At 46.4% G+C, this 13,459-nt stretch overlaps 1 protein-coding gene across 2 annotated transcripts in view; it reads right to left on the reverse strand.

Annotated features, from left to right (window-relative positions):
* Positions 1–13,459, reverse strand: part of LOC127313165 (mitochondrial-processing peptidase subunit alpha) — a 53,657-nt gene extending 40,198 nt beyond the window's left edge. The window contains exons 1-12 of one of the 2 annotated variants that reach the window (XM_051343713.2): positions 13,165–13,459; positions 12,775–13,071; positions 12,477–12,644; positions 11,888–12,055; positions 11,694–11,774; positions 11,520–11,586; positions 11,232–11,329; positions 10,950–11,022; positions 10,799–10,869; positions 10,619–10,668; positions 10,406–10,518; positions 10,224–10,327 (exon numbers count right to left, since the gene is read on the reverse strand). In XM_051343713.2, the coding sequence (XP_051199673.1) occupies positions 10,236–10,327; positions 10,406–10,518; positions 10,619–10,668; positions 10,799–10,869; positions 10,950–11,022; positions 11,232–11,329; positions 11,520–11,586; positions 11,694–11,774; positions 11,888–12,055; positions 12,477–12,644; positions 12,775–13,071; positions 13,165–13,368 (1,482 nt within the window). In that variant the 5' untranslated portion in view covers positions 13,369–13,459 and the 3' untranslated portion in view covers positions 10,224–10,235. Of the gene's footprint in view, positions 1–9,985; positions 10,328–10,405; positions 10,519–10,618; positions 10,669–10,798; positions 10,870–10,949; positions 11,023–11,231; positions 11,330–11,519; positions 11,587–11,693; positions 11,775–11,887; positions 12,056–12,476; positions 12,645–12,774; positions 13,072–13,164 lie in introns of those variants that run through there. The other variant, XM_051343712.2, reaches the window with a different exon arrangement.

The following is a 13,459-nucleotide window of genomic DNA, read 5'->3' on the forward strand; positions in this document are numbered from 1 at the left end:
TGGTCCTGCTTGATCAAGATAAAGCTAAAACGATCTACGACGATTTAGGGTTTTCACCGCATAATCGGATCATCCTACTCACGATTGGGCCTCGCGGTCACGCACGGTGATCGTAAGCCGATCCTAGACAAGGCCTAAAAACCAACACGAGGTTGATCCCCGGAACATCCTGTCTAGGGCTAGCAAACTTCACCCTACGCGTCGCTGGATCCTCCAACCCTTTGTAAGGCCTAACTATGCAGATATTAAACTAATCCTTGAAGAACAAGGAGCAACCATAACGGATCGGATCTACTAAATAATGATCAAGCGGGGTGCCGCCCCTACACCTAAGATAGGTGTAAGGGCGGCTAGATGTCTAAGGGTTGCACTACGATAGCATGTGATACGAAGAACAATGCTAACCCTAACACATCTAAGATAACTACGTTGCTCGCCATCAAAAAGGCTTCAGTACGAGCAACGCATGAACGACGAATAAACTTGTACTGCCTAGATCGCAAGGCAGCATGATGCTTACCCGGAAGAAACCCTCGAGATGAAGGAGTTGGCGATGCGCCTAGATTGATTTGTGGTGAACGATGATTGTTGTTTATTCCATAAACCCTAGATACATATTTATAGTCCAGGGGACTTTCTAATTTAGGCGTGCACCTAACCGTGCATGGGTTAAACTCTATCTTTTAATCTAAGATGCGATCTACTATATTACAGATACACGGTCAATCTAGCCCAAACTCTTCGTGCAAGGCCGCTTCAGAGATCTTCCACGTGTAATCTTCCAAGCCCATCTCCCTTACGGGCCATCTCTGACTCGGTCAAATTCTGGTGATAACACAAGGTCATTAATGATGGCAAAGCCCCAAAGGGCAAAGCCACTAGTGGTGACCGCACGGGGCCAAAAAATCACTATGCTTTATTTATTGATTATTATGGTGATGTTTATGCTAACTATGTTGGCCCTCGTAATGGCTATGCTTATAGAGAGTACTCAATTTGGGTACCAAAAGATATTGTTGCCATTGCAAAGGAACCCATTAATCGATGGGTTCCTAAATCCTCTACTTAATTGTGTAGGGGTATTCCCTCCGGTGGTCCAAAATGGGTGTTTGATAGTGGATGCACCAATCATATGACCGGAGGAAGAGGTGTGCTTGATCAATTCATTGAGGATATCAACAAGAAGTCAAGCATCACCTTTGGTGACAACTCAAAGGGAAAGGTACTTGGGTATGGCAAGGTGGCAATCTCTAAGGACTTGTGCCTTGAGACGGTCATGCTTGTTGAATCCCTTGGCTATAATTTGCTTTCTATATATCATCTTGCCGATGCCGGTTACAATTCATATTTTACTAATTATTGTGTGAAAGTCTTTAGGAGTGACAATCTCAAATTGGTCCTTGTTGGATATGTGGAGAACAACCTTTATGTGGTTGACCTCTCGAAAGAGAGCCCCTCTCCCTCCACATGTCTAATGGCGGCCAAACATGACGAAGGTTGGTTGTGGCATCGCCGCCTTGGTCATGTCAACATGAGAAATCTTAAACAACTCCTAAAGGGTGAGCACATTGTTGGACTAACCGGCATTTCTTTTGAGAAAGATCGTGTATGCAGTGCATGTGTAGCCGGAAAACAACTCAAGAAGATTCATCCTATCAAGAGCATCGTCACCACATCTAGGCCTTTGGAGCTCCTTCATTTGGATCTATTTGGGCCATCACATTATGATACTCTTGGTGGGAGCAAGTATGGACTTGTCATTGTTGATGATTACTCAAGATACTCTTGGGTCTTTCTCCTTAAGTCTAAGGATGAGACCCATAGAGAGTTCATCACCTTCGCCAAGAAAGCTCAACGTACGTATGAATCCGAGATCAAGGTGATTAGGACCGACAATGGCACCGAGTTCAAGAACTACACCATGCAAGAGTTCGTTGATGATGAGGGCATCAAGCATGAGTTTTCGGCGCCATACACCCCTCAACAAAATGGTGTTGTTGAAAGGAAGAACCGGACTATCATTGAGATGGCAAGAACCATGTTGAGTGAATTCAACTCACCCCACAACTTTTGGGGAGAAGCCATCTCTACGGCCGTCCACTACTCCAACCGGCTCTTCCTCCGCCCCCTCCATAACAAAACTCCATACGAGCTTCTCACAGGTAACAAGCCTAATGTCATGTACATTCGTGTCTTTGGATGCAAATGTCTTGTTAAGAACAACAAAGGGAAGCTCGGTAAATTTGAAACTAGAACCATAGAGGGCATATTTGTTGGATATGCGGAGAACTCTCACGCCTATAGATACTACAACCGGTCCACTGGGACTATTGAAGTATCTTGTGACGTGGTGTTCTTGGAGGATAATGGCTCCCAAGTGGAGCAAGTTGTTCCATGTGTTGCAGGTAATGATGATGATCCATCTAGTGCCATCAAGCATATGGGCATTGGACACATCCGTCCCATGGAAGTTCATAATGATGATCAAGATGATGGAATAGAAGTATCAAGCTCACCTCAAGTTGAGCCTAGCCCAACTCAAGTTGAGCCATCAAGTGCAACTCAAGATTTATCCTCTACTCAAGATGAGTCACTTTCCGAAGAACAAGAAGAAAGCCCTCAACCCACTGAGCAAGACCATGATGATGATCAAGAAACATCCTCAACTCATGTTCAAGCTCAAGTTGTCCCTCATGATCAAGTACTAGCAAGAGATGAATTCATTGATCATGAAGGAACCATTCGGAAGATCAAGGCGGCTACAAGGGCAAGTGACATGAAAGTAGATCAAGTCCTTGGAAGCATCTCAAGAGGAGTGGTAAATCGTAGACACCATGCATTACTTATCACTTATTGTCAACATCATGCTTTTGTGTCTAGCTTTGAGCCACTCAAGGTACATGAAGCCTTGGTTGATCCGGATTGGGTTATTGCCATGCAAGAAGAATTGGAGTGTTTCACTCGTAATGAAGTATGGTCTCTAGTTGAGAGACCCAAGGATCATCGCATCAATGTTATTGGGACCAAATGGGTATTCAAGAACAAGCAAGATGAGAATGGCATTGTCATTCGAAATAAAGCAAGGTTAGTGGCGCAAGGGTTTGCCCAAATAGAAGGTATGGATTTTGAGGATACCTTTGCGCCGGTAGCCCGTCTTGAAGCTATTCGTCTTTTGCTTGCATTTGCATCTTTCCACAATTTCAAACTATGTCAAATGGATGTGAAAAGTGCATTTTTGAATGGTCCTCTAAAAGAAACTGCATATGTAGCTCAACCCCCGGGTTTCGAAGACCCATGCCGACCCAACCACGTGTATTTACTCCATAAGGCACTCTACGGTCTCAAGCAAGCTCCACGTGCTTGGTATGAGTTCCTTAGGGATTTCTTACTACATGATGGGTTTTGCATGGGTACGGTCGATTCCACCCTTTTCACCAAACGGGTTAAAGGGGGTGGCTTATTTATATGTCAAATATATGTTGATGATATTATATTTGGTGGAACTAACCCCAATCATAACAAAGCTTTTGAGCTATTGATGACTAGGAAATTTGAGATGTCCATGATGGGAGAGTTGAAGTTCTTCCTAGGCTTCCAAATGAGGCAACTTGCAAAAGGCACCTTCATCTCTCAAGAAAAGTATGTGAAGGACATGCTCAAGAAGTTTGACATGAACAATGCAAACCCAATGAAGACACCCATGCCCGTAAAGGGGAAACTTGGCTCATGTGATGGTGAGAAGGATGTGGATATAAAGGTATACCGTTCCATGATAGGATCCTTGCTCTACCTTTGTGCCTCTAGGCCGGATATCATGCTAAGTGTAGGGATGTGTGCTCGTTTTCAATCCGCTCCTAAGGAGAGCCATTTGATGGCGGTCAAACGGATTCTAAGATACCTTGTTCTCACCCCTACTCTCAGGCTATGGTATCCAAAGGGGTCAACCTTTGAACTCATTGGCTACTCGGATTCCGATTGGGCCGGTGATAAGGTTGACCGGAAGTCTACCTCCGGGGCTTGCCAATTTATTGGCCGGTCATTGGTGAGTTGGTCATCCAAGAAACAAAACTCCACCGCTTTATCCACCGCCGAAACCGAATACATATCTGCGGCATCTTGTTGCACTCAATTGTTATGGATGAAGCAAACCTTGAAAGACTATGGTGTGTCTCTTGGTACGGTGCCTCTTCTATGTGACAATGAAAGTGCAATAAAGATCGCCAATAACCCGGTTCAACATTGTCGCACCAAACACATTGACATTCGCCATCACTTCCTACGTGACCATGTTGCCAATGGGGACATTGCTCTCACTCATGTGGGGACAACATACCAATTGGCGGATATTTTCACTAAGCCTTTGGATGAAGCCCGGTTTGTCAACTTGAGAGGAGAACTTGGTATTCTTGATCCTAAAAACTTGGATTGAATAACTTCTTGCACTATATTCTTGCATTTATCTAACTATCTAGCTTAGAGGCACAGCACATATGGGGATAGTCATCTTACCATGTCTTGGTATATGATGCATACCTATGTGTGCAACATAAATAGACCCAATGTCATTATATGGACCCAAGCATGTCTCTTCGAGCTCTCATGACATTTGCGCTTTCACATAGGGGGAGTAATCCCCCGCCCCTCATTAAGCCTCAATTGCAACTTGATTTGACTATATAAGGCTAAATGATCTTATTGCAAAAATCATTTCAAAAAAATGACTTATGATTCTTGATATATATTTCGAATCATGCCCATTGTCGCTATTTACATCTTGTTTGGATTTTCACTCCAATGGGTATGCTTAGAGAACTTTGTGTTTTCCACCCCATGTCTATGCTCATCTCATCATCATCTATCTATCTATATGTACATGTCATCATCTGAGCATTCATACACATTTACACAAAGAATAGGGGCAAAACGAGGCAAAACGAGACAAAACTGGGCAGAATAACCCTGGGCGGTCTCTGGCCCGGTTGGACCGGCCTCATACGGCCGCCGGCCAGTCTTGGCCGATCAAGGTAAACCGGCCACGCGGCTGGTTATGTTTGGAGGAGGTTACCCCTTGGGGGTCTTCTTCCTCACTTTTCCCCTTTCACCATAGCCTCCATGGCCGAGGCCTCCACCATCTCCACCTCTCCCTAGGGCCTTCCCACCACTAGAATCCCCTCAAACTTCACCCAGTCATAGATCGGGATCTCTCAAGCATCTCCACCAAGGGATTTGGTGTCTCTCAAGCCATATTTGGAGATTTTGGGATTTTGGCCCTCAAGATCTACCTTGGTGTTCTTCTTGTTCCTTTGAGCAAGGAGGACCATGTCTTCGGGCAAATTGTTCTCCCTCTCCCTCTATTTCCTAGTCCTCATCACACATTGCACATCTTTGGGAAATTTTGAGGAAATTTTAGGGTTAGGGTTAGGGTTTGTAAAGTCCTCATGCCATTAGAGTGTCTCACAACACTATGCACATATTCCACTCTATTGCTATAGTCAATGTTCAAGTTTATGAGTTTTTGCATGATTTTGTGGTAGAAATTCTGGGCGAACCCTCACAAATCGACAGACCCGGTCACAGGCCCGGTCAACCGGCCTCTCAACCGGCCGGTCCTGCGCGTGGCCCGGTCAACCGGATGGGCAACCGGCCAGCCCATACGCCGGGTCGCCCAGTTTTCGCACAACTTCGTCAAAACACTTGAATATATACTATGCTTTTTGGCCTCCATATTTAATGATGACATGTACACTTACCCCACTGCTATCCTCGCTCTATTTGCTGATTCACAGGTGGTTCGAGTGGTGATGACCGTGGTGGTCTTGCCAAGAGAGGAAGGCCTGCGCCAAGGCCTCCTGGCTGTCGTACTAGCAGCCGCAAGCCTTCTAAAGCACCTCAGACTACTGGCACTGGCAGCTCCAAGACAGTTGGCGCAAAGAGGAAAGATAAACATGCAGCCCAAGATGAGGATGAAATAGTGCCAGATTACAATGTGGGCACAACACATATTGGTGATTGGCAAAGTGTGAGGAAGGAAAATCCGCATCGCTTTGAGCAACGGACTTACACTTGTGGGGATAGGTTCTTCTGGACCAAGACTCAAGCAAGCTTATGGGAAGAATTCTACAACACTAGAGAGTGTATGAAGAATGGTGCCATTGTGATGCCCAAGGCCATCAACACTGACGAGCTTGCCTTGCATGAAGCCACAAAATACAGCTCTGTGGTTGATACCTTGAAGGGAATGGGACTATATGATCTTGTGTGCCTGAAGCCCGATGTTAATCAAAGAGAAGGCACCTATTGTCCCCTTCTTGTCCGTCAATTCCATTGCACCGTATTCTTCCATGATGATGAGGATCGCACTATGACTTGGATGACTGGCAAAGAGAAGTACTCATGCACCTATACTCAGTTCTGTGACGCCATGGGTTTTGGTGGTGGCCTTGCTCAAGGGTTTAGGATTCATTCTCGGCCTAAGCTTGCTAAAGGTGACATTTCCTTTTGCTATCCCCCGAACCCTACAGCTGGGCCTCCCGCTATCTCTGGGATGTACTACTCTTATCTTGTACTTGCCAAGATGTTCCGTGAGAGTCTCATCAGCAAGTCAGGCGACACCAGTGAAGTCAGGAACTACCATCTGAATCTGATGTACTATTGCCATCCTGACAACATAAGGAAAATTGATGGATGTGATCTCATTCACTGTGAGCTGAAGCGCTCTGTTCTGGGCCGCATGACTCCCAACTATGCCCAGTACGTACAGCGGCTCATCAACAAGATAGTACTTCCTCCCAACAACACACTAGATGAAAGGATCATCATGGACCCATTCAAGTTCCCCGTTCAGGACACACGTCCGGAAGTCCCTGCCATGATGCCCTCTGAGCGTCGTTCCAAGGAACGCCATGATCATGATGCTAGCTCCAGCTACTCTAGGCGCCCCAAGCACGGTGCCTCTCGGTTCTTCTCCAGCTTGTGGCAAATGTGCAAGAATACCAACGATGTTGCACATCAAAGTCTTGCTTTGAACCAGGAGACAAGGAGGCGACAGAATGAGTTCATGGCTACAATGAATGCCCATGTTCCTCCTTCTGGACCTGAGATGGAGCCTGTGGTTGCACCTCAGTGGGAGATGCCTCACATTACCGATGAGATGATCCAGAACTTCGACTTCTCCATGTATGCTCATGGTGGTCTTCCTCCTAGGACTGCTCGTGCCCCTGCTGATGCTGATGCTGCTGAAGAGGAAGAGGAAGAGGATGAAGGTGATGAGGATGACGATGACGAGCGCGATGGCGAGGGCTCATATTCCACTGGGCATGAGTTCTACTGATGGGTGCGCTAGCATCTCTCCTCTTTTCTTCGCCTTTTTGGTGTTCCGATGCCAAAGGGGGAGAAGAGAGTAGAGTCTAGGACCACGGGGTTCTTTGGTTGTCACAAGCCATGGGTGTTGCTTTATTTGATTCTTATATGGCTTGTGCTTATTTGCTTTGCTTTCTCAAGAACCATTTGCTACTTTGAATAATTCGTGTATGGACAAGTATTTGTATGCTTAATCACTCTATTAGGATGATCATGCTTTATGCTTATATATGTTGATATACATGTCCATACCATGCTTGTTTCCTAAAGATATTGGGGGAGCTTCTCATGTTCCACAAATGGTGCACTTTGCATTCAAACGCAAATTCTCCAAGTGCACACATTATGGGGGAGCTGTCGTAATATCTTATATGGAATCAAGGTTTAGAGCTTATCATAATATCTCTATGTGACTCTAGCTCGGTTTGTCATCGTATACCAAAAAGGGGGAGATTGTAAGGGTATTTTACTCTTATCCATTATTTTGGTTACAATGACACCGTGCTAGAGTATTTGGTCTAATACATGTTTGTAAGGATAATCCCAAGTACTAGCCAAAGAGACATAAATGGTGTATCAAGGAACAAGAAGGCTAAAGGAGACCCCCCCACTTCGACAACAATCAAAAGGGGTTCTCCAGCAGGCAGCCGGTCATAGGCCCGGTTGGACCGGCCCGGGCGCCGGCAGCCTCCGGTCTGCCGCCCGGTCGACCGAGCACTGGGCCGGGCGCTCCGGCGCCAACCGGCCCCTGCTCTGACGCCAACCGGGCGACGTACTAGAAGACACGAAGTTGCCCCCGATCAAGGTCCGGTCTGCGGCCCGGTTTGGACCGGCGGGTCCGGTCCGTGGCCCGGTCCGACCGGGCACCCCGGCGCCAACCGGGCTCTACGCTGACAGCAACCGGAGGGAGTACTGGGCGACATTTCAAGGCTCCGGTTGGGGTCCGGTATGCCGCCCGGTTTGGACCAGCGGGTCCGGTCCCTGGTCCGGTCCGACCGGCCCCTGCGCCGGACGCTCCGGTCTGTGGTCCGGTTGACCGGGATTCTCGGGAGGAAGCTGATGTGTCAAGTGAGCAACGGCCATATTTCAAGTGACAATATAAATAGCCCTTCTCCTACCTCTGAAAGCTTAGGCACCACACTACAAACTGTTCTTGAGCTCTCTCTCTCATACTCCATTGCTAGAAACACCAAAAGCCTCAGATCTCCCTCCTCCTCCACGCAAACTCAAATCCCTCCGGGGAAACGATAGAGGAGGACCCGATCTACTGTTCTACTAAGCCAAATCTCATTCCCCCTTGTATTCATCAAGAAGCTTGCTCTCTAGGGTTCCTTGGAAACCCTAGGTGGGCAAGAGTGGTCCGGAAGCATCCGGGCTGTGGATTTGCTCCTGACAAGATTGTGAAGGTTTGGAGGCTACCTCAAAGTCTACCACAAGTGAGTGAGTTATTCCTTCGTGGGATAGGCTCCGGAGAATAGGGTGAGCCTTCGTGGCGTGGGGAATCCTTCGTGGGACCTCCACTCCTCCAAACGTGACGTACCTTCTTGCAAAGGAAGGGAACACGGGAATACATCCTCGTCTCCGCGTGCTATCGGTTATCTCTAACCGAACTCCTTACTTGTGATATAACTGCCTGTGAGAGCCTTCGTGCTTCAGTTACTTGTATCCTCATATAGGTTGTTTCACCTAGTTTGCATTAGGCTCATCTTTATATTCTGCAAAGCCTAATATTGCAAAGAAAGAATTAAAATCTGTAGAAACCTACTCACCCCCCCCCCCCCCTCTAGGTTTACCATCTCTGAACTTTCAGAAGCCCACCATACTCTTTTCTCATACAAATAGAGGGCCAGTTAGCTAAATGTATTTTCTTATTTCCATCTACATCATCCCACATACAATTAGCTATCTAGGTATTGATAAGATCTTGAGCCCATTTTGGGAATTGAAAAAAGGAAAGCATGTATACAGGGATACTAGATAAGACAGTTTGAATGAGAATTCCTTTTGCCTCCAAAGAAAACAGTTTTCCCCTCCATCATGCCATCCTGCTAAGGAGGCTGTCAACCAGAGGTTGCAGATCTTCTCTTTTTAGCTTACTAAAATGTAGAGGAAGACCTAAGTAGACAATCCCAATTCTGGCCTGACAAAGATGGACTTCACGGGGTTCCATATGCATGAATGTGCAAAAGAGAAGTACGTTTTTCTGGATTTTGCGGTATCTTGTACGGACTTACTTTGGCACAAAACCATAAAACGGCAGTTAACTTGTGGTTTTCCCACTGCTAGAGGTGTTCTTATCGTGTGAGGATTCATTTCGCTATTCAATCAAGTCACGTGAGCATCTACTAATCGTGAGAAATATCAGACTCGACAATACATGACTTTTGGCATAGGATATACTCTCACTGTCCCGTGAAACTAGTCTTCTAAATTTAGACACATTCACATACTGGATAGTGTCTAGATACATCTAAATTTAAGATAAGTTTTATAAGACGGACAAAGTATTTAAGTTGGGAAACGGTTTGAAATTCTTATGTTAGACTGTGTGGGCGTGCATGAATCACAAACCCAAACTCGCAGAGAAGGGTTTGTGATCATCACTAGTCACTCCGATACAGATATAGATTTGTCGAGCCTCTCGTATGCCATATGCAATCTCAAATCTCATATTCACATATGCCACAATCCCGGTGTACCAGACATGGATGTCAGTTTTGCACAATCAAACTATATACAGCCCATGGGTCTACAAAAAAACTGGCAACAAATAAATCATCGCCACATCCGCTAAGAAAACAGAGCAAACACGGCTGGGTCACTAATTGGCGAAGCTGTCAGGTCATATAATTGTTAAACATCACCTCAAGCTGATGTCAAGAAAAGAAGCTCTTCAACATCCACATCAGGTCACTAGGTGGCGACTCGATCAGCTTTTGGACGTATTCATGCGTAGGCACCTTGTCAACTGCGGAAACATCAGAAAATACAATCACAACCCAAATTCAGTTTCAGCGCATGAAAGGGGACAGGGTGCAGCGCAGACCATCTCCCCAGCTCGCCATGGTAGGGCACGAGGACAGCATCTTTTGTGCAACCGATGTGATATCGTCCAGAGTCACTTCGTCAATGCGCTCCAACAAGTCCTGGCTCGCCTTCCTATTATAACATTGACGGAAAAAAAAGCATACAGGGTTTTCATTAATTATCCACAAGAGAAGCAGGTTTAGTTAGAGATAAAGGGTAATATCAGTTTTACCCTGAACTATCAACCAGGATTTGCCTCCCCATGTCCTCTGCATGATTGTCCTGTGGAAAAATAACAAATCATGCTGAATATGACGAGTAAAGTAAAGCGAGAAAGGGGGAGCAAGATTGCTCCGAAAATAAAAGATAAAGGGATAAAGAGAGGTTTTCAGGTGTTCTCTGTTGTTATTACTCTGGATTCGAGGTTCTGTAGAATGGATGAAATCGTCAAGTTTTTTGCTCGACCGAGCTCTGCTTCTGTAACTGTATAGCAGAGACAACTTCGACAGGTTTCAAACAGGAAGATATGGTAAATATGTAAGGAAGGCATGGCCAGCTTGTACCTTCGCCAGGTCTTGCAATTGCTGTCAATTCTCTAATAGCAATATCAACAGCCTCAGCGACAAGATCGGATGGCTGGATCAGTTTAAAATGAGAAGGCAGCTAAATGACCGGACAGATAAGAACTATGCTGCTGTATGCACACCTTTCTTTAGCATTACAATTCGAGCCACTTCTAACTACAAACCTCAACTGGATGGTGTTTTCAGTAAAATGATTGAAACAAAAGCCACATTAAGTTCAAGTGAATATAATATTAGGAGGAAGAACAAGATTTATCTCACCGCGGCCAAATGAATACCAAACAGACCAGTGTCATCATATACAGTACTAAATGCTGAAATTGATTGCATCCAATCATACTCAACCATAACCCGGAGATCTGAAAATAAACAATTATTCCCTTAGCCTCTATGCAGAAGCTATCCATTTTTCTTCAAAAGGTGCACAATAACAAGAAATGCAGCTACGAGTTGTTAAATACAAGCAAAAGAAATGAATCACCAGACATCCAATTGCACTGTGATGAAATCAGTATCATAATTGATAGTTATAGTGGGTTCAAAACTTACAAAGACGGGACTGCATTCCTTTCCCGGGACCACCACTGGAGTATGAAGCTCCGCCACCCATCAATGTCTGTAGATAGTTTTAACAAATAGGCTCATGAGTTTCCTATTTACTATGACACTACAGCAGTTGATGAGTTAATCAACCACATAATTCTTTCCATGACATCGTCACACCTGCATGACTTTCATGATTATAGCTGCTTTCTCCTGATGCCAGCCTCCTGGAACTTCAAACGCCATTGCCACGTGCGTCATCTGCACAAGAGGAGCACGACACTGATCTAAAAGAGTAGAATTGAAACAAGCTGAAAGCTAGAACAGGAGAGGGCGGAAGCATCTAAAGACAGAGGAGCTTATATATCAATCACCTCAGAGTCAGATTTGTGCCTGAAATCTCCACCAGTATATGCCGACTTTGGTTTGTGGACAGGCGACCCCTTGGGCAGATCAGACAACAAGGGTGCTGCAATGTCGAGCAAATGCTGGTGGTTCACGCCTGATGCAGCTAAAACCAAGCGGTCCGCAGTATAGTTTTCCTGTTACAGTAATAAAGATTGCTCTATATATTTATTTAGCAATTGGCTTTAACAGTTAAGCTTACAAGAAAGCTCAACAATCTTTCTTTCTAGTAGGAATCAACATATTAATCACTGACATGAATACACGAAACCATTTTGCAGGTCTTCATGCTATGAGAATCTTGCCGTTGTTGATGTTAAGGTTACTAGAAGTCTACAATGGAAAATCCCCCTGAACTTATACCATACAAATAATGTTGTAGAATTGTACCGAGTCTTAATCTGCCACTTTCAGGCACTCATCAGAGCAATTCATAACAACAGAATGGTTGTGGATTGATGTTCTTTATTTTTGTACAGAGCTGCTACCGAATAAGAGACACTGTGATCAATATGATAAACACAGTTGAATACAGATTAAGATAGAATAGAAACTTACGAAGTAGAAACTGCGAATGGCAGCACGATCAATCCTCGCGAGGGCTTCCTTTGTAGGGAACAGCGGGTTTCCAAGGGCGCCTGAATAACCAACACGGTGCAGCGATTCCCGGAGAAACAATTCAGGATCACTCTCCAGGAACGACAGCTCCTCCCGAGCTTCAGCCACCTGAAGAAGAACAAATCATCTGAATCAATCGGCACAGAATCAGATATCCATTGCATCTACATTCCAAAGAGACTTTTTTTATGTGTGGCAAATGTGCAATTCCCCCTTAATCTGAACTGCAGATCGTCACCTTGCTCCGAACTTGGTTGCGGAGGAAGGCGGGGTTGCGGACACAGTCGAGGAGCACCTCGACGGTTAGCGCCAGGCTGGCCCTGAGAGCGCCGAACCTGTAGAACATCCTCTCCCTCTCGGCCTCCGCGCCGAGCTTGCCCCCTGTGGCCTCAACACTGAGCGCGATCTCCCCGAGGCCGCGGTTCTGGGTCTCGTGGAAAGCCAGCTTCTCCAGCATGTAGGCGGCGCCGGCCGACGAGGGAGTCTCGTGGACGGAGCCTGCGGCGACCGTCACGCTGACGCAGCACAGCGGACCCTAAGCGCCGGACCCAAATCCCACAGCAGCGATCAGCAGTGGCAGTAAGGAAGAGGAAGCAGGAGAGGGCGCGCGTGGCGTGGGTATAGGTACCGGGATATCTTGCGAAGCGATCCTGACTCCGTTGGGAAGCGTCGTCACCTCCGTGCGCGGCAGCGACGGCGGCGGAGGGGACTGCTGGTACTCGTCGTGGGGGGCGGGTGGAAGGTGGAGGCCCGGCAGCAGGTCGAGCAGGGAAGGGAAGCGCTCCGCGTAGGTCCTGCTCCTACCGCCGGCGAGACTGCGGAGCCGCCTCATTGAGCCCGTTCGCCGCCGGCGAGACTGCAGCCCGTGTGCTTTCCGCCGCCGCTACGGAGCCGTGGACGTGGGAGACAGAAGTATTTTGTGG

Source organism: Lolium perenne, chromosome 7, assembly GCF_019359855.2.
Source record: "Lolium perenne isolate Kyuss_39 chromosome 7, Kyuss_2.0, whole genome shotgun sequence".
NCBI lineage: Eukaryota > Viridiplantae > Streptophyta > Magnoliopsida > Poales > Poaceae > Lolium > Lolium perenne.